The sequence below is a fragment of the Dipodomys merriami genome, unplaced genomic scaffold (assembly GCF_024711535.1).
Source record: "Dipodomys merriami isolate MVZ:Mamm:240054 unplaced genomic scaffold, mDipMer1.0.p SCAF_30, whole genome shotgun sequence".
NCBI lineage: Eukaryota > Metazoa > Chordata > Mammalia > Rodentia > Heteromyidae > Dipodomys > Dipodomys merriami.
This window is the reverse complement of record NW_027204493.1, coordinates 7,300,025-7,321,729: the sequence shown is the minus strand read 5'-3', so window position 1 is coordinate 7,321,729 and position 21,705 is coordinate 7,300,025. Positions and strand designations below refer to the sequence as shown.

The 21,705-nt window shown below is 39.6% G+C and overlaps 1 protein-coding gene across 3 annotated transcripts in view; it reads left to right on the top strand.

Annotated features, from left to right (window-relative positions):
* Mroh2b (maestro heat like repeat family member 2B) overlaps window positions 1-21,705 on the top strand; it is a 67,652-nt gene that overhangs the window by 7,609 nt on the left and 38,338 nt on the right. For all 3 annotated transcript variants that reach the window (XM_070041103.1, XM_070041102.1, XM_070041104.1), the window contains 12 exons: window positions 1,870-2,024; window positions 3,756-3,896; window positions 4,250-4,342; window positions 4,452-4,521; window positions 5,905-6,018; window positions 6,940-7,013; window positions 11,324-11,446; window positions 14,969-15,073; window positions 18,285-18,441; window positions 18,587-18,627; window positions 19,232-19,373; window positions 19,920-19,963. In XM_070041103.1, the coding sequence (XP_069897204.1) occupies window positions 1,870-2,024; window positions 3,756-3,896; window positions 4,250-4,342; window positions 4,452-4,521; window positions 5,905-6,018; window positions 6,940-7,013; window positions 11,324-11,446; window positions 14,969-15,073; window positions 18,285-18,441; window positions 18,587-18,627; window positions 19,232-19,373; window positions 19,920-19,963 (1,259 nt within the window). The remainder of the gene's footprint in view (window positions 1-1,869; window positions 2,025-3,755; window positions 3,897-4,249; window positions 4,343-4,451; window positions 4,522-5,904; window positions 6,019-6,939; window positions 7,014-11,323; window positions 11,447-14,968; window positions 15,074-18,284; window positions 18,442-18,586; window positions 18,628-19,231; window positions 19,374-19,919; window positions 19,964-21,705) is intronic.

The window sequence follows — 21,705 nt, the reverse complement described above, 5'->3', positions numbered from 1 at the left end:
CAATGACACCCCACGTACTAAAGCTTCCATCCCCTCCCAAAATAGTGCCACCACCTGGGGACCAAGCATTCAATACATGAGCACATGGGTCATTGTTCACATTTGAACCATAAGAGTCAGCTAAATAACCTTTGGTCCTAATGTAACTTTTTTCCTGAAAGCCCCTGAAGAAACATTATACAGTTTAATACCATCCATCGATCTATTTACCCATTCATTCATCTGTTCATCTATCCACCTATCCATCCACCATCTATCCTCTATTATCTATCCTCTTCTAAACATTTGATCAATCAGCAGATAGTACATCTTGTACTGTTTTGAATACCATGGACTGAGAAGATGCCATCCCTTCTTCAGTGTTGTTTAGAGACTACACATATTTCAAATTACGGGAAAATGTAGCTAGAGGGAGGAATTCTGAGAGGAATGTAAAGTAACAGATAACAGGCTAGCTCTAGCTATTATACTGAGGGTCTTTTCCAGAGTATTCTTGGCACAAGAAGTACTCTCCAAGGGATTAACCATGAATTTTCTTCATCATCTATTAAAATGGATAACAGGAGGACAAAGAAAGACTGTTATTCATTGATATGTTTGATAAAAATATATGTTAACCAGTTGATCAAGTGGTTTTTTCAGGCCCAAAATGATTCTTTTATCCAAAAAAATCAACTGGGAATGTGGCTCAGTGGTAGAGTGCTTGCCTTGCATGCATAAGGCCCTAGGTTCGATTCCTCAGCACCACATAAGCAGAAAAAGCCAAAAGTGGTGTTATGGCTCAAGTGGTAGAGTGCTAGCCTTGAGCTGAAGAGCTGAGGGACAGTGCCCAGGCCCAGAGTTCAAGCCCCATGACTGACAAAAAAAAAAATCACAGAGCTGGGAAGGTGGCTCAGTGGTAGAGTGCTTGGCTCACATGCATGAGGCCCTAGGTTTGATAACTCAGCACCACATAAACAGAAAAGGCCAGAAGTGGTGCTGTGGTTCTAGTGGTAGAGCTAAAGGACAGTGCCCAGGCCCAGAGTTCAAGACCCATGACCGACAAAAAAAAATTATAAACACAGAGAAGAATATAAATTAGATGTAAACAGGTTAAAGAATCATTAGAAAGTGAACCTATCCATGGGCAGACACCATTCAGGTCTAGCACTGAGACATCCCTGTGATAAGAACTCTCGTGTTTACTTCTACTGCCATTAGTTTCATCTCTTGCCTCAATATTGTTCTACACATATGTAGTCCACTTTTCCTTTTTATATCCTATTCTGTGTTTACACTAATTACAATTAATTTTTCCACTCTACTAATTGGCAGATATTTGGACTATTTTTGAGGCCATTATCAAATATTAAGAGAAAAAGAAAAGAAAGGAAAAAATATCAAAAATGTGTACAAATATTTTGGGGTCTATATGTGTGCATATGCAATGTTTGTATTCAGAAGACTTGAAGTTTGGGATAATATGGAATGCATATTCAATGCGATAAAGAGTGTCAAAGAGTTTTCCAAGGTAGTTTATAGCAATCCCAGTGGCAAGAAGAGAGAATAATTTATCTTAGTTGTATCAATTCTTGGCACTAACTATATCAAGTATTATAAATTCTGAATGGTGTGAAGTAGTATCTCATAATGGTTTTTAACTTGCCTTTTACTACATAACTAATCAGTTAGGTACTAACATACTAACATCACTACTCAATTATGATTAGTTATGATAATTGATCAGTTATTTAGTATGTTTATCTGATGGATAGAAAGAAATATGCAAAAGAAAGAAACTTCCACATTAGCTAATCATAGTGTTCTCAAATTATTTGATAGTCCACGTCTTTATATTTTTCTGTCCGTGGTTGATTATTTTTAATGCAGCCCTTGAGAAGTTCAGCAAAGCCATTTACAAGTATGTCAACCACTGGAGAGATTTCCCCTATCCCAAGTTGGACGCTCACCGACTCTCTGACAAGATCTTCATGCTGTTTCGGTACATAATGGAGAAGTGGGCCCCTCTGGCCTCACCCGTGCACGTGAGTGGGCCCTTAGTGGGCCTTGAGCTGAATCTCCCTCTGTGTAGGATGGATCCTCTTTAGTCTAGAATTAAATTGCAATGTTTCAGTCTCAACAAAAGGCTTAGCACTTAACTACCTTCTCAAGTTCCATTTCCTTTCTGTACGTTAAGCTATTAAGGCATTTTCCTAACATTCTGAAGTAGTTAAATCCTTAGCAAGCATAGACTCTTTTGAAGTTCTTTTGTGTGTGTGTGACATGATAATAAGCAGGTTTTTCGGTTTGTTTTATTTTGTTTTGTTTTGACACTGTTGGTTGAGCTTCTTTTAGAAAGGTATCAAATCTTTTCATTGTTCCCTCCATCTTAAATCAACATGTATTCATTCTTTCATCCAATATTTATTGACTCCCTACATCATATCAGGTAGCAAAGACTGAACAAACCCAAACTCCACACTCAGGAGACTGATATTTCAACATATAGAGAGAAGTAATACAGAGTAAAATAGAATTTGGAGAGTAAAATAGAACATTCACTATCTCATGCCTTATATATCATAACCCATATCTGAGGCAAGTAGGCAAATCACCAAGTAGGAAAAGCAGCAGGCACGGAATTTCTGGTGTCTATGAATGCCGCAATTAAATAAAATTAGCAGAGAAAATATGCACTAGGCTATGTCAAAATAGTGCAGTGTCTCATATGGAATATAATACAAAGAGCATTCACATACATAATCCAATCTTTATTTCAACTGCTATAATCTTTTAAACGTAGACTAAATTATATCCTCTTAATTGTTATAAAAAAGTTCAGCTCTGAGCTCCATTTTCAGTTGTTTCTCTTGTACGCTTTAAGCTTTTAACGCTTTAAAAAAAAACATTCAGGGATGGTGAGATCTTCAGCAAAAGTGAAGCCTATGGAAGCTTTTTCTTCAATACAAAATGTAGTACTTCCATTTGCTGGCTACTGGCCCTGCCTCCCAAAGGGAGGGTCAGGCAATTGAAGAAGGTCACACGTGGGAGGGGAGCAAGGAGAGGAAGTACTCACTCCCTGATGGGCTCTGAAAATTCTACAGCACTGCATCTGAGCCCCGGAGGCTTGGGAAGGGAATCCAACTCACTGCAGCCTAGACTGAGCACGTTTGGAAGAGTTTGGAAGAGACGTGAAGAAGGCAATAGAAAGCAGAGATGCAGGGCTGGGAAGGTGGCTCAGTGGTAGAGCGCTAGCCTTGAGCAGAAGAGCTCAAGGAGAGCGCCCAGGCCTAAAGTTCAAGCCCCACAACCAACAAAAAAAAAAAAAAAAAAAAAAAATCAGAGATGCATGAAACTAGAGAAATGTTCTTGGGCACATAATGAAGAATTTGGACCGTTTTTGTTTGCTTGTTTGTTTGTTTTTCTTTTTTAAGGAATGAGAAAGGCAGGGCCTCACTTTCATTCAGCTAGCACTCCAATACAGCCCAGCTTTTGTGGTTGATTATTGATTGTTATGGACTTTACGGCCCAGACTGACTTCAAGTCATGATCCTCTCCATCTCAGCCTCCTGAGTAGCTAGGATTACAGGCATGAACCTGGCATCAGCAGCATAAGCATTTTTTAATGTTTTTACAGAAGTCCTTCTTGCATGAAAACACACAATAAAATTTTTGGTGGGGGAGGCAGACGGGAAGAATGCTAAAATAACTGGTACCCTGAGAAATGTTCATTAAGCACAATAAAATATAGTGGTATCTGTGTGTTGCCTCTACAGACTTTGGCTATAGTTAAGGCCCATGGTCCGACTGTGAGCCTGCTACTGCACAGAGAAGACTTCCATGAATATGCCCTGAGCCAGGTACCATGGCTCCTGAACCAGTACAAAGACACAGAGACTGATTTCCATGTCACACAGGTGAGCTTCCCAAGAAGGGGTGAAAATCCATCCCAAAGCTTCTGCAGATACTAAGGCTCAAAGAGTCTATGGAAACTTAAATAGCTGTTGGGGCGGCTCCCTTTAAACAACTCTTGGGACAGGGAGAAGCTGTCTCTAGGGGTGATGGAAACTCCAGAAAGGGGTGGAGAGTTATTCCAAGCTAATCGGGCACTGAATAGAGAAAGCCAGAATCACTTGAGCAAAACCTGTCACGTCAGAACAGGTTGTGGGTTTGTTCTCACAAGATGTAATTACCTGCCTTCCTGTCCCGCACTGTGGCTGTTTTCTGGGCAGCCTCCGCCTAACCCACCAGTGTTCCCTTTCCATTTTAGAGTCTAAAACAGATCCTGACAGCGGCATCCTTTTATGACATTGGCCTTCCTAGGAACCTGAGGAAATCCATCTTTCTCCATTTACTCCACCAGGTAAGAAGATCAGGCATTCAAGCCAGAGTGTTTGATTTTTTTTTTAACCTGTTCTGGTTTTTAACATCTGCCTCCCGCTTCTCCCACACACATACCCCTTTTTCTTCAGATCTGCCAAGTTCCAGAGCCTCCAATTAAGGAAAATGAAGTGGAAGCTTCAAGCTGTTTCATCATTTTAGGTAGGTCCAGCATCCCGTGGGTGTTAAGAAGAAGGCTCCAGGTGATGAAGAGGCAAAGGGTAGACACACTGTCACTTCAGTTACTAGCACAGGCAGCAGGCCGAACTCTGTGCCCCCCTTCCCACCGCTAGGAACAGCATGGGGGGGGGGTGAAGGGGGTCAATCAATCTTTTCTGGCTTCCCACAAGTTAGGGAGGGGAGCCGGGAATCTGAAGGGATGGAGATGTTCAATCTGGAAAGTCCCAGAGAAGCCAAGATGAGCAGTAACCATTGGATAAGATTACTTTTTCCTTGGTATTTGAGATTATGTAAGATGGTGTCAGAGCTGAAGTTATCTTTTATGTCTCTTTAGTTCTCTTTCTCCTCTCTCTTCCTCTCCTTTCCATTCTCTCTCTCCTTACCTCACTCTCCCTCCTTTTCTCTACTTTCTCTTCCTCTTTTTCTCTCTCTCTCACCATCTCTCTCTTCTCTCATGCCCCCTCAGTTCTCTCTATATCTCTCTTCCTTACTCTCTCTTCCTCATCTTTTTCTCTTTTCTCCACCCTTCTTCTTCTCCCCTTTTCTCTCTCTTTCCTACCCTCTATCCCTCTTTCCTCTCTCTTCCCTCCCGTTCACTCTCTCTCCCTTCTCTCTCTTTTCTTCTCACCCTTACACTACAGATCAAGTGAACCATCAACTTTCAATTCTACCCTAGTGGAATGCCTGGCCACTGGTTGTAAAGCAGATACCAAAGTCCCAGGATCAGGATACAAAGACAGTTCCAAGGCACAGTGACTGGGGATGACAGAGATCTCCCACACCTCTACCTCCAAAAAAGTCTCTCCAACTTCACTGCATACCTTCACGCTATATTCCACTTCTCTCTCAAGTTGCCCCTCTCTCTATATACTCCTTCCTTCTACTCAGCCTAATGAACTGGTTTACCTTTACTTTTGACAATTTCTAAAATAAATGGCTCTCCTCCAGCCCGGTATCTCCTTGTGGTTTCCTGCAGCCCTTTAGCTCCATGACTAGTGAGGGCTCCCTCCAGTCTGTCTCCTCCTTTTCTTGTAAGCCCACTCTAATAACTTTTTCATAACTTCATAAATGCAAAGATCCTAATTTCCAAATAAGAACACATTCCCAGTTATTCCTAGGTGTTGAAAGCTTTCTTAGCAACCAAACTGCTTGGGCACCATAAAAATCAAATTACCAACTGAACAAGTGACTTTACCAATCCTTGTCATGAAATTCTCTTCCCACTTACAAGTATCATGTATATGTGTATATGAAAATGGCATAGTGAATGTCATTTATTTGAACAATTAACATATACTCATGAAATAAAGCTTAATTTAAAAATAGAAAATGACTTGCTAAATCCTGGTATTTCTCTATTGACAGCCCATTCCAGTCCTGCAGAACTGCTTGAATTTTTTGATGCACAAATCAGAAGCAACAGTGAGATTGTTCGAATAGGAATCTTAACTTTGTTGAGATCAACCATCAATGCTGAGGGTATGTACTAGAGACAAAGAGTGGTTTATTTTATCCCAAGAAGCAAATAAGCCTACATGGTCGCTACTTTTATCTTACTTCTTTTAGTCTTTTCCATACCATCAACTGCAAGTGAACTGTCTTCCTGGCCTTTTCAATCTTTTTTGTCCCCAAGAGCCACCAAAATTGTATTCAGCCTCCCAATCTATTATGCTTAAACAGATATTTCTACTTACCCTCTTTCTTTCCTGTTTATGGATATATTCCATTGATAAGAGTAGATAGAATTTTTGACCATCAAATTTAGAATTTAGAAAATCCAATGGCTTGGTGAAGTGACCCAATAACAGAGAAGAGGCAGGTGAGTGTATGAAACAATTCTCTACAGATTGGTACATTCAGAAAACAATGGAATTTAATGAGTCACCAATTCCCATTACTTACAATTAGCATATATTTTCATAATATCTAGTGTGTCTTTAAATTAATAGCTTCTTTAGTTATAACTATCCTTATTATTTTTCTCTGGATGTAGAGTAAAATGATAGTAGGTTATAAAACTGCAAACTTCTTGGATTCTATAAAATATGGGAAATTATTTGGTATACAATATTACAGTTTTTTTTTAATCCAGTTAGCACTATTATTTATCTCCGGGTCAGCAGATAGAAATACAAAGTAGTCTTACAAAATTTAGAGCTAATTCATTGTATATAATGTAGTGAACCCATGAATAATCTAAAACTTTCAGCAAGTTGAAACAAGTGCTACAGGAAACAAAGCAAGGGAAATGGTTAAAAATTGGGAAAGAAGAAGGGGAAAATGAACCCTATAAGACTTAAAACCAGTTGATTTTTCAGTTATGTTCCTTAATTCTAAAGGTTTTTGCCAATCCTAAAACAGTGGACCTCTGACCTCAGATTTTCTCCCTTTGCCTTTCAGAGCCCAGACTGAGGGATTACATCATTTCCATTGAAAGAACAGCCAAAATTGTCATGGGTGACCCCAGTATAAAAGTAAGAAAACTAATAGAAACTTGTATTTGGTTGATGATAGTTTTAGGAATGAGGAATGATTGAAGTCATTGTTCTCTTAAAGGCCTCCGCCTTGAGACCAAACTATAGAGTTTGATGATCGATGCCATTTTTTTTTTTTTTGGTCAGTCATGGGGCTTGAACTCTGGGACTGGGAGCTGTCTCTCAGCTCTTCAGCTCAAGGCTAGAGCCCTACCACTTGAGCCACACTTCTGGGGTTTTTTTTTCTGAGCTAACGTCCCAGCCCTCAATGCAATTTTTTAAGTAATTCATTTTCACAAAGATAAGCTGAAGGTAGATAAGATGAAGGTAGAATCCAACATTCCATACAATTCAAGTGCTCATGTGCTTCTCAGGCAAAACACTGTCACCCACACAGCACTATGCCAATATTCTTCAAATGGTTTGTAATATTATTTCTTAGCTAGGAAATTATGTGTCCTGATCCCAAAAGTAACAACTTATGAATCTTGTTCTTAGCATAACTATTTTATTTCTATGAGAACTTACACACTTGTAGTCCAGCCATGGTATCCATGGGTATATGTTTCCAAGGAGATTGCTGTTGAGGAAAAAACCATGGATGTTCAGGATGTGTAGACGAGAGTATTCTAAAAGTATACTCTGGGGGTCGGGAAGGTGGCTCAGTGGTAGAACGCTTGCCTTGCATGCATGAGGCCCTGGGTTTGATTCCTCAGCACCACATAAGCAAAATGAAAAAAGCCAGAAGTGGCACTGTGGCTCAAGTGGTAGAGCGCCAGCCTTGAGCTGAAGAGCTGAGGGACAGCACCCAGGCCCTGAGTTCAGGCCCCATGACTTTCAGGAAAGGGAAAAGGAGCCAGAGGGGAAGGAGAGGGGATAAGCAAGAGAAGAGGGAGGAGTAATAGGATCAAAGTAGATTATAAACATGTGAGAAAAGATCATGAACACACTCATTAAAATGCAGAAAAATTAAAGAAGTACATACTCCATAAAGGCTCTTCTTGGGAGAAAAAAAATCAAACAAAAATTACAAAATTCAAAATTAGAACAAATGGAATGATAAACATTTAAGACAGATACATTTAACTTTTGAACATGATACAATGTATCATGTACCAAAACATTAGGTTGTACATCATGTATCTATAGCCTTTTTTACACTTTTATTACCTTATATTCATTGTACAAAGTAAGGTTCATGGTGACATTATTATACATGCATAAAATGTACCCCAAACATCCCTCATGGTTCTCCATCCCCTCTTTCCGCCTTTTAAAAATAATTTCAGCAAGTCTCATTGTTCTCTTCTCATGCATTCATATAAATTACTTCATATTGGCCCTTTTATTCTTTAGTTCTTAGTGATAAATTTACAAGCCAGATGCTAGGGACTTATGCCTGTAATCATAATTACTCCTGAGGCTGAAATCTGAAGATCATGATTCCATGCCAGCCCAAGCAGAAAAGGCCATGAAATACTTACCTCGAATTAACCAGCAAAATGCCAGAAGTTAAGGTGTGGCTCTGGTGGTAGAGCATCAGCCTCAGTAAAAAGAAGCTAGCAAAAGCACAAGGACATGAATTTAAGCCCCCAATACCATATATATGTATACACACGTATACACATATACATGTATATATGTACATACATGGATGTATTTATAACATGTATGGGTTAACCTGTGGTTATTGTGTTGTATTGTGAGAAAAAATATTTTTATATATTTATGGATAACTTTGTATATAAAGATGTATTTATTTATAGAAACAGATATCTGCATCCAATAATTTAGAGATAAGATATTCATTTATAAATACACAGATATATTATAGATATAAATATATGTCATGCATTTATCTTTTATAAATAAAATTAGTCTATGGTGAATTCTGTGCCTCCATCAGAAAGAATGACATTGCCCCATTTGTTAGGAAATGCAAAGGCTTGGAAAAAATTATATTAAGTGAAGTAAGCCAGGCCCAAAGAAACATAGGTCCCATGGTTTCCCTTATTTGCAATATCTAGTATATGTCTGAGTCAAGCAGAAAAGGTCAGATAAGGTGATGTTAGGGAAATGAACCCTAAGATATGTATTCAAATGTTTTTTTTTCTTTCATGCGATTGTTTCTAACACATTTATAAGATTATTTCTTTGTTGCTTTGTATGTCCCTCCCCCACAGTATAATCCCTGCTTTCACTGTATTTGATGTCGATATAATTTGTGGAGGGGAAGGGGAAAAACAAATTGTTTAAATAGGGATACAGGTGGACCCATTGCAACAATGAGATGTACAAGTCCTTATGTGGAAAACAAACTTTACAAATTTGGTGCGGGGGAGGGAGGGGGAGGATTGGAGAGGGCGGGGGAGGATGGGAAGGGATGGGAAGGGGAAACAGAGGAGGCTACAATGCTTGATAAGAAATGTACTCATGCCAGGCGCTGGTGGCTCACGCCTGTAATCCTAGCTACTCAGGAGGCTGAGATCTGAGGATCGTGGTTCAAAGCCAGCCCGGGCAAGAAAGACCATGAGACTCCTATCTCCAATAAACCACCAGAAAACCGGAAGTGGCTCTGTAGCTGAAGTGGTAGAGCGCTCGCCTTGAGCTGAAGAGCTAAGGGACAACGCCCAGGCCCAGAGTTCAAGCCCCACGACCGACGTTAAAAAAAAAAAAAAAAAAAAAAGAAATGTACTCATTATCTTGCCCAAGTAATTGTAACCCCTCTGTACAGTATTTTCACAATAAAAAAACTTAAAAAAAATTAGTCTATGGTGAAAAATGTCAGAATAATGAACTTTCTGTCAGGATTGACATTAAAAAGGGCAGAGGAAAAGCTTCTTTTACCAAGATGATTACAGGTATATACATACACATATTCATATATATACATATAAATTCAATCAACTCTAATTTAAATTTATAATTTATATATTTTACTCTCTGTAGAGTCTGCCTTGTTTTAAAACATTCCTAAATTTATATTTGTATACAAGTTTAGATTTTAATGCTTTGGGCACCAAATATTTGTTTTATTTTTATTTTTTTTATTGTGAAAATACCATACAGAGGGGTTACAATTACATGGGCAAGATAATAAGTACATTTCTTATCAAGCATTGTAGCCTCCTCCTTTGTTTCCCCTTCCCATCCCTTCCCAGCTTTCCCCCATCCCCCTCTTACCCACCCCCCCCAAAGTTGTAAAGTTCATTTTTTGACATAACAACTTGTGCATTTCATTGTTGCAATGAGTCCACCTGTATCCCTATTTAAACAATTTTTTTTTCCCTTCCCCTCCACAAATTATACCAACATCAAATACAGTGAAAGCAGGAGTTATACCATGGGGGAGGGACATACAAAGCAACAAAGAAATCATCTTATAAAATATGTTAGAAACAATCGCAAGAAAAAACATTTGAATCCTTATCTTGGGGTTCATTTTGCCTAACATCAATTTATCTGACTGTTTTTGCTTGTCCCAGACATATACTAGTTATGGCAAATAAGAGAAACCATGGGCCCTATGTTTCTTTGGGTGTGTTATTTTTAATAAAAAGAAGATATTCTGGCACATCATGCAGGTAGCATTTTGAGTGTGGTCAAAGACTAGAATTGAGATTTTTCAGGGATTTCACATTCCATATGATGTTACTGTGCTGTGATTTTTTAAAAGGAAGAGAAAGTAGATAAAGAACTTTAAGAGGCTTTTGCTTGGTCTCCAGTACCTATATTTAAAATAGCAATAGGCTGATAGATAGATAGATAGATAGATAGATAGATAGATAGATAGATAGATAGATAGATAGATAGATAGATAGATAGATGTATATGAACATGCATAGATGTTATGTATGTGTGTCCAAATGATACATGTATATATTATATATTACACACACATGGAAGTGGAGAGAGGGGTATTCCAGTAACTGAAGAAGCCAACAGAAGAATTAGGACAAAAAATTAGAATAAAAGAGTATGCCGGGTATGAGTGGTTGGCACCTGTCATCCTAAAGTAAGGCAGTGTTCTAGTTCAAAGTTACCAATATTTTATAATATATAATAACAGAGGATATAGCTTTGGAGTTGAGGAAACATATTTTGGTTAAAGAGAGCATTTCCCATGATTTTCTTGGTCACTTCCTGATTCATCTATTTATTATAAGATTATTCAGTTTGTACTTCTTGGAAAAAAACTCCCATCTATGAGTCATTTATGAAAGTTATGGGATAAGAAAAAATAAATTTCCATTCTGCACTAAAATTTCCAAATGCTCTAAAATGTTGCAATTGTATTGGTCTTGCACCAGGTAAGGTATTCCACACTTCTCCTCATCCAAAGCATGTGTGAAAAGTGCTATGTTGAAGCCCGAGAAGGATGGCCCTTGATTGATTACATCTTCTCCCAGTTTGCAGCATCCCAGAAGAAACTGGTATGAAGCCATGGTGGTTTTGTTTTACCTTATAGAATGTGTAGTTGACTCAGTATGCTTTTAAAACTGACCAGCCTCCATTAACTGACTTCAAAGTTATATTTCAATCTTATCAGCTTTATTGGTATTTTTTTTCTCAGCCTCTGGCCCTCCAAATCCCCTCTTGCTAATATCATTTCTAATTAGAGAAAACTGTCATCAGGGGCTAGGAAGTTCGCTCAGTGGTAGAGTGCTTGCCTTGCATGCCTGAGGCCCTGGGTTTGATTCCTCAGCACCACATAAGCAAAAAGAAAAAAGCCAGAAGTGGTGCTGTGACTCAAGTGGTAGAGCACTAGCCTTGAGCTGAAGAGCTGAGGGACAGTTCCCAGGCCCAGAGTTCAGATCCCATGACCGGACCCCAAAAAAAAAGAAAAGAAAAGAAAGCTGTCATCAAACATTAATTTGTGATTATTGTAAGTAAGAGACATGGATAACTACTACTCTTAATACCTTCATCTGTTTGGGCTGCGGAAGAAAAATGGTGTGAACTGGCATAAGGGGGAGGAGGAGAAAGGGTGGGAGGGGAGGAGGAGGGGGAAGAGGAGGAAGAAGAGGATATCAGGGCTAACAAAGAGAGGAAGAACATGAGAAATTAAGAGATATGACAGTTTTTAAAAATGGAGAAATAGAAAGTCAATGGAGAAGAGAACAGGAAACAGCTTACAGATCCACCTGTCTTCCCAGGGGAAGGGAAAGCCAATGCTGCCCAACAGGATGCAGTTGCTATTACCTCATTTTGTTTTCTCTTCTGAGTGAAACTGGATTGAGCCCTCTAGAGAAAACTGACTACCAAGGAAACTCCCAAAAGTCTGGGTGTCCGTGGCTCATGCTGTAATCAATCCTAGCTACTCAGGAAGCTGGGATCTGAGGATTATGGTTCAAAGCTAACCTGGGCAGGAAATTGTGAGACTCTTTTTTTTTTCTTTTGGTCTGGTTGTGGGGCCTCAACTCTGGGCCTGGGTGCTGTCCTTCAGCTCTTCAGCTCAAGGCTAGTGCTCTACCACTTGAGCCACAGCACCACTTCCGGTTTTTTTCTTTTTTGCTTATGTGGTGCTGAGGAATCGAACCCAGGGCCTCATGCATGCAAGGCAAGCTCTCTACCACTGAGTCACCTTCCCAGCCCCATGTGTGAGACTCTTATTTCCAGTGGCACTACAAATCCAGAATTGAAGTGGTAGAGCACTAGCCTTGAGCAAAAAAGCCCCATGACAGAAGAAAGGAGGAGGAGGAGGGGGGGGGGGGGAAGGAGGAGGAGGAGGAGGAGGGGGAGGGGGAGGGGGAGGGGGAGGGGAAGGAGGAGGGGGGGAGGAGGGGGGGAGGAGGGGGGGGAGGAGGAGGGGGGAGGAGGAGGAGGAGGAGGAGGAGGAGGAGGAGGGACTCCCAGAGAAAACTAGAAGAGATATCCAAAACTAGAGAAGAAAGGGGAGATATTATATTCTAATAAATTAGGAAATATAGGAGAGATATTTATAGGACAAGATTGAAACTAGGTCCCTGTGTCTCCCCTTGTGCAAAAGTCAAGACATAATGGCTTAAAGACCTGAAACCTCAAAACTTCTAGAGTAAAACATACAGAAAACATTTCACGGTATATGCATAAGCATAGGCTTTCTGAATGGGACTCCACTTGCTCAGGAAATAAGAGCAAGAATTGACAAATACATTATATCCAATTAAAATCTTCGGCACAGCAAAAGAGGCAATTACTAAGGTGAGAAGACAGCCTACAGAATGGGACAACATATTTTCCAGCTATTTATCTTAGACAAGATGAATATCCAGAATAAAAAAGGAACTCCAGGAATCAAAAGAACAAGCAATTCAATCAATAAATGGGCAAATGAATTAAACAAGCCATTCTCAAAAGAAGAACAAATGGTGAACAAACGGATTTGTTAAAAATTCAGCATCTCTACTCACTGAAGAAATGCGAATCAAAACTACGCTAAAATCCTATCTCATCTGAGTCTGAATGAGCATCATCAAGAAGATGATGCAAAGAAAACAGAACTGGTCTGGGAATGTGCTTTAGTGGTAGAGTGTTTGCCTGCATTCATGAAGCCCTGGGTTCAGTTCCTCAGTTCCACATAAACAGAAAAAGCCAGAAGTGGTGCTATGAGTGCTAGCCTTGAGCAAAGGCAGGTCAGGGACAGTGCCTAGGCCATGAGTTCAAGCCCCAGAACTGGCAAAAAAAAAAAGAGAGAGAAAAGAAAAGAGAACCCTGATAAGCTATTGGTGGGAGTGTAAATTAGTTCAGCACCTATGGGAATTTGTATGGTGATTCCTCAAAAAGAAAAGAAAAGAAAAGAAAATCAAACTACCACATTACCCTTCTATACTACTCCTAGGACATACATCTGAAGGAATTAAAGTCAGCATAATATATATATATATATATATATATATATATATACACTCATATTTAGTCATACCCTATTCGTAATACTCAGGTGAAGGAATTTACCTAATGTGTCACTTTATGGATGAATGGATAAAGAAATTGTGGTGTACAGACACAATGGAGTTTTCAGCTACAAAGGCGAGTGAAATCATGTTGTTTTCAGGAAGATGGATAGAACTGGAATTCATCTTATTAACGAAAAGAAATCAAACTCAAAAAGATAAAGAGTGCACTGCTCTCTCCTGTGCAGAATCTAGATTTATTTATTAGTGATGTGAAATTAGAAGAGGAAAGGCACCAAAGAGAGTAACAGGGACAGATAGGAACAAAGTACACTGCATATGTGGATGAGAAAGTCATAATGAAACCCATTATTTTCTACAATTAATACACAGTGATTTTTTAAAAAGAGGGAAATGTGATGAGGTAGGTGGCCTTATAAACACCACTTCTTTATCACTGTTGTGGAGGTTGAGAATCCAAGATGCAGAGTCTGGTGAAGGCCCACCTCCTCAGAGATGATACTGTCTCCACCCACTGCAGAGAGCTAGCTTTGTGGTCTCTTTCCTACCAGGACTCGATCCTCGCCCCTGACCGAATCACCTCCCACAGGCCACAGTTAGCCTCCAAGTAATTAGGAATTTTATAATATTGTAACATGGTGCAGACACAAGCGTTCAGCTCATAGCAACCACCTATAGATGTTTCAAATGTAACAGATATTTACGATGTCACCAATCTTAGGAACGTAGTCACATTGAAATTGCTACCCACTCCTATAGAAAGTAGTGTTTGGAAAGGCAATTCCCCAGAGAAAATGACAAAGAGCTAAAGCAGAGAGGGGACGATCCTCACCAGCGAAAGAGTCTCACAATTTTCGCTTTTGTATATTGGCCAGGTGTGTATTTCCAGCTCATTCCTTCAAGTGGCCCTTTTAAATAGGATTAGAGGTTGGAGACCAGGATCACTGGTTCCCATGAGCCCCTTGAGTTGTGGTATGACTTCCTTCCCACCAAGGAAGGTTAGAGGGACCAAGCAGGAGTGGGGAGGTGTTGCTATTACCTGTTGCATCTTTCTTACAGGAGAAGCCAGTGAAACCAGTGGATGAAAAGGGAGAGAAATGTATTCAAGAAACAAGCCTTAAGGTCTTAAAATCCTTAGACCCATTGGTCATTGGAATGCCTCAGGTGAGGAGTCTGTTTTCCCTTCTTTTTGTGCCAGTATTGGGGCTTGAACTTGGGACCCAAGAACTGTCTCTCAGCTTTTCTACTCTAGGCTGATAGTTTACCACTTGAGCCACAGCTCCACTTCCAGGCTTTCTGGGCAGTTAAGTGGAGATAAGAGTCTCCCGGACATTCTTGCCTGGACTAGCTTCCAGCCAGGATAGTCATATCTCAGTCTTATGAGCAGCTAGAATTACATGAGCCTCGGGAATCCAACTGTTTTTTGTTTGTTTGTTTGTTTCTGTTTTTGTTTGAGACAGTGCCTGGCTTTGGATCCCAGGCTTGCCTCAGAAGAGCTCCTCCTATTTCAGCCTCTTGAGTGCTAGGAGTACAGATGAATGCCAGCCACCAGGCCTGACTATCTTTTTTTTTCTGACTTAGATGTGTATTGTGATGTTGAGTACCCAGTACATAATGGTTTCTCAAATTTAGTTATTTAATTTAGCAATTAACTTATTAACTGAGCAACTAACATCAACTATTTATATATATATATATAATGCTTGACAATTTATAAGTGCTTTAATATTTCTCTTCCTACCCCATATAGAAATATTAAGTAGTGCATATGGTTCTAACAAAATATGCCAGACTTTTCCTATTTACCTGAAAAGATGTCCAAAACAAACAAACAAACACTAAAGCCTGGTAGCTCACACCTATAATCCTAGCTACTCAGGAGGCTGAGATCTGAGGATCATGGTTCAAAGCCAGCCCAGGCAGGAAAGTCCAAAAAATTCTTATCTCCAATTAACCACCAGAAAACCAGAAGTGGTGCTGTGGCTCAGTTGGTAGAGTACTGGCCTTAAGCTGAAGAGCTCAGGAACAGCGCCCAGGCCCAGAGTTCAAGTGCCACAACCGACCAAAAAAAAAAAAAAAAACATTTTTAGGCCTCCTGGAGACCTAATTAATCCGCACCTTAAGAGAAGCTTTGGGCTGGGGTCCTGCCTGTCTGTAATCCTAGCTACTCAGTTCAAAGCCAGCTGAGACAGGAAAGCCCATGAGATTCTTCTCTCCACTTAATCACCAGAAAACCAGAAGTGGAGTTGTGGCTCACAGTGGTAGAGCACCAGCCTTGAGCACAAAAGCTCAGGACAGTGCTCAGGCTCTGAGTTCAAGCCCAGTGACCAAAAAAAAAGGGGGGGAGGAGTGAAATCTGCATTACCCCAACCTGAGAAAGGGTTTCAGTGTCTAAAAGACCCAGCAGAGGTGTACATGTGACCATATAAGATGATGTTAAGCGAAATGAACCCGAGACAGGGACACAAATATTTGTTTTCTTGCATGCTATTGCTTCTAATGTATTTATAAGGTACCATGTGACTTTTTTGTTTCTTTGTATGTTCTTCCCCATAGTATAACCCCTGCTTTCACTGTATTTGATTCTGGTGCCCTGCAGCTTGTATATATACTTCTCTAATTGGGGAAAGGGAAGGGAAAAATCAAAATGTTTAAATAGGGATACCCATTGTAACAATGAGATGTACAAGACACTATGTTGAAAATGAACTTTACAACTTAGGCAAGGTGGGGGAGGGGGAGTAGTTGAGGTAGGAGGGAAGGATGGTAGGGGAAAAATAAAGGAGGAGGCAACAATGCTCGATAGGAAATGTACTCATTACCTTGCTCGTGTAACTGTAACCCTTCTGTACAGTATTTTTACAATAAAAAGCATACAAAAAAAAACCCAGCAGAGTACCCAGAAGAGCCAGGATACAATTAACAGACTGCTCAATTTTAGTAGCTCAGAGGCTTCATGTAAGGTAGTTTATAGTTCTTTAGTTATTTGGAATATATTTTTTATTTTTTGGGGGGTCCGGTTGTGGGGCCTGACTCTGGGCCTGGGCGCTGTCCCTCAGCTCTGCAGATCAAGGCTACCACTCTACCACTTGAGCCACAGCACCACTTCCAGCTTCTTTCTTTTTGCTTATGTGGTGCTGAGGAATTGAACCCAGGGCCTCAGGCATGCAAGGCAAGCGCGCTACCACTGAGCCACCTTCCCAGCCTCTGGAATATTTTTTACATTGGTCATGGGGCCTGGGCCTGGGCACTGTCCCTCAGCTCTTCAGCTCAAGGCTAGCACTCTACCACTTAAGCCACTGCACCACTTTTGGATTTTTCCGCTTATGTGGTGCTGAGGAATCGAACCCAGGGCCTCGTTCATGCAAGGCAAGCACTTTACCACTGAGCCACCTTCCCAGCCTCTGGAATATTTATTTTAAATGCAGGTTTCCAGACCACATACTGAGCCTACTGATTCAACACATCTGCACACAGGACTCCTGAGTCTGCACTCAGATAAATGTTGATATTATTGATGGATAGTAGAGTTTAAAGTCTTCTGATCCAGAAGTAAATGATCAAAATTAATAGTATTACTATGGTCTCCAGAGGAGTCTAGACTATAAAGGGTCTGGCAGGTCAAACTCCTACACTGAGGTTGATGGAACAACAAATGTTTTAAGTAAGCAAGGGCCAAACACTGAAAAGGGAGATGTAGAAATTCAGTAGAATGGCATGCAGGTAGATGGAGACTGCACATCAGATCTGAGGCAGCTCCTGGGAAGTGCATCGGGGTCATAATACTAGGAATGAAACATGGAAGGGTAGGAGATAGACTGCAGTGTCAGAGAGATACTGTCAGTGTGTAGTTAAGGTACAACTGACAAGGAAGAGGGAAGACTTAAAGGTTTCCATTAGGACACCTTAAGAAACTACAGATACTGTAGACCCCCAAGCACAAAGATCAGGACCTACAGCAAAGAGCCTTACAATAATTCATTCACTATCCTCTCCCAGTCATTGTCCACTGGAACACTTGCTCGCCACCCTTGGAGTTTTAGGAAATATGTGAGGCCTTTTTTACATGTCACGAGGAATGTTGACACTAGTTCAGTGAGCTCAGGAAGATTAGCCTGGCCAGAGTGCTTGGAACAGTTGTCTTGCCCCAAATTCAAGACAACCCCATAGCGAAACATTGACCAACATTCACTGCAACCAGCACCCAAAAATAAATACACTGTGCAGAGATTTTATTTAATGATGTCATTTTGGCTTGACCCACAGAGTGACAGAATGAGAACTGAATAAAAGGTTTGTAAATCAGAGGGAAGGATTTGAGAAATCATGGGAAAGGAGGAGTAAAGCTTCGCATCTTGACCTATGTTTTCCACAGGTACTATGGCCAAGAATCCTGACTTTTGTGGTACCTGTAGAATATACAGGAACTCTGGAGCACCTGTTTAATATCATCAGAATTCTGGTTATGGCAGAGGAAAGGAAGAAGCATGATATCAACCAGTCAACAGCACTTGTCATCTCTACAGGAGCTGGTTTGTACATTCATCATCAAAGTAAAGCTTTTCTATTGCAAGATACTTCTTTCCAGAAAGGTTACCATCCTTTGCTCTTACACCCAGCCCCAACCTCAATGTTTCTAGCTCCCACCGTGATGACGAAAATTGCTTTCTTTTCTAGTGAATCTTCCTTCACCACATCAGCTACTAGCAAGACTCCTGGTGAGTGAGTCACAAAGGACCATTGGAAGATAAATCCAAGCTGGTGTGAACAATTCAGTTCACAATAAAATGCTAATAAAATTGCACATGGACTTCAAACCAAAAGGAACAGTAAAATGGCATGATAAATTTTCTGGCGTACTAATGAAACTCATGAATATTTATTAACGGCAAGATTCGCCTCATGCTCTGAAATGCTTGTTAAACTTTATGATTTTGAAATAAGCCTGAGCTGAATCTCATCCATAAATAACATCAAACAAATTACACATCTAAAACAATGTGGAATTTATTTACTTAATATCTAAGTGTGGTTCTTTCCATTTATTTTTCATTGGTGGGTTTCCATGTATTTCTTTACCTTTGTCTTCAGGGGGGGAAAACTAGAAGATTGACTAAGTATTGATTTTTGTTCTAGAATAACCAAGCACACTAAGTTGATTTGTTTAAAGATTATCCAGTTTAGAATTCAAGCGAAATGTGAAACTTCTCTTTTTCCATCTTCCTCTCTGAGAGAGACCAAGAGATGGGAGGGAGAAAAGGTGGTAAACCATTTATATACTTCTAATACTGATGGTGAGAAATTTTCTTTTCTCTTCTTCAGGTAATATCTATGCTTGCTAGTTTAGGGAAATTATGTGGGGCTGGTGCAATAGGACTTTTGAAGCTATTCCCTGGAATAATTCATCCAAAGTTGGTAGACTTGTGGAGAACACGCTTACCTGAGCTCCTGCAGCCTCTAGAAGGTATAAAGGGGTGGGGCTGGAATATTACCAAAGAAAGAAAGAATATGAAGAGATATGATGCACCATTTCTCTGTGTAAATCCATGAGGCAAAATTTCTCATCTTAATTAAAATGATGAACTTGTTGTGCAGGGTAAACCAATATATTTTTTCTTGACTATCCTCTATTTCTCTACTGACATTCATACTATGAGGAGATCAGATTCCTGCTTTACAGAAATGTCTAGTTTTGCTCTGAATTTTTTGTATTTAGAGCAACTGGCTTTGTGTATTTGAAAACGCCATTATCCGTATTGCAATATCAAAATATGATCATTGCTTTAGTAATTACTTGTGAAATTTAAAAGAAAATAGATTTTATCACAGATTGAAGACCCTCTCTCCACTTACAACCACTTTTAAATTGCCAACACAATGAATTTCATCTCAAATACCAATTCTAAGAAAAAAGCATGAAACAAAACTCTTAACGTCCACTAAAAATCTGCTAAGGCAATTTTTGAATCTTGGCTTATTTTTCAATTACTACACCAATTTTTATTTCTAGGAAAGAATGCTAGCATTGTGCTTTGGGAAACCATGCTGCTTCAGGTAAGGTGCCTCCTAGAAAATTGTTGAAGATGGATAGAAAAATTACTGAAAGTTATTCTTCTTGACAGCTAGACTAGTAAAAGAACTCGATTTAAATAGAGCACAATGAGATGTACAAGACGTTATATCGAAAAACGAATTTTACAACTTGGGGGGGGGGGGAATGGGGAGGGGAGGGAGATGGGAAGGGATAGGAATGGGAAACAAAGAGGAGGCAACAATGCTTGATAAGAAATGTACTCATTACCTTGCCCATGTAATTGTAACCCCTCTGTACAGTATTTTCACAATTAAAAAATTTTTTTAAAAAAGCTCAATTACAAAGAGCTGTGTACAACTTTACCAAAGCAAATGACTAAAATGCTATTAGTGATTTCTTGAGGTTAATGCATCTTACCTCACCATAATGTGAATAACAATCTTTAGTTTTTCATCTGATTAGGAGTGATAGTCCTGAAGAATTTTCACTTACTAGTATTCTTTCTTAAGTCAAGATTTTTTTTCCCTCACATGCCCATTGTATTCTTTTACAATTCACAGTCAAGTTAATATAAATTCCACTTTTATGTTCCTTAATGCAACTCTATTTCTTCCTCTATATGTTTCTGTCTTTTTTCTGATTGCTAAAAATGAAAGCCTTTTCCAGAAAAGAATCTCCTCTCTCAGCTATAAACTTTTGGGGCTTTTTATAAGTTACTAGGACCACAGGCAATGCCAAATGTGAGAGCTAGCAAGTTGCAGATAGAATTGAACAGATTTCAATTTCAGAAGCCTACAGGAGGTCAAGTAGCTTAGGATAGGGAGCTTTAGAATAGCAGGTTTTCAGTTCATAAGCAGTCTTTATAGGAATTTCCTGTGGATTCTTAAAGCTTACATTTTCCAGTGACCTCTCTATAGAACCTCCTCCACCTCCTATCAAGGCCTCTTCTAGAATCCTAGCTTCTGAGGCAGCACCTGAGAACATTCTTGTGATGTATTCATTGTACAAAGTAATTTCATGTGTATAGTGTACTTTGATCATATTCATGTCCCCATTATTCTTTTGTATGTCCCTTCCCTTTTTTTGGATCCCTTTTCTCTTCCTAAATAGTGCTCATACTAGTTTTTTTTTGGGGGGGGGTGGGTCCAGTTGTGAGACCTGAACACTGGGTCTGGGCACTGTCCCTCAGCTCTTCAGCTCAAGGCTAGCGCTCTACCACTTGAGCCACAGCATCACTTCCAGCTTTTTTTTCTGCTTATGTGGTGCTGAGGAATCGAACCCAGGGCCTCATGCATGCAAGGCAAGCACTCTACTACTGAGCCACCTTCCCAGCCCCCATACTATTTTTTATGGCTTTAGGTTTGTTGGTGTGTTTGTGCCATTTAACAAAGCGGTTTATGAATACAATGCAATCTTGATCAATGTCATCCCTTTCAACATTTTCAGATTACACACATGAGGAAAATATGTGATATTTGTTTTTCTGAGTCTGGAATACTTGGATTAACATGATGGTCTCCAGTTCCATTCATTTTCCTGAAAATTAAATAGTTTTGTTATTCTGTATAGGTATATTACAGTCCATTATATGATATGTCACATCGTTTATGTGAGATATATATATATATATATATATATATATATATATATATATCCTTTTTAATCCATGTATTTGTTGATGGGACCTCAGGCTGATTCAATAACTTGGCTATTGCAAGTAATACATTTATAAACATGGGTATGCAAGGATTTCTACTGTATG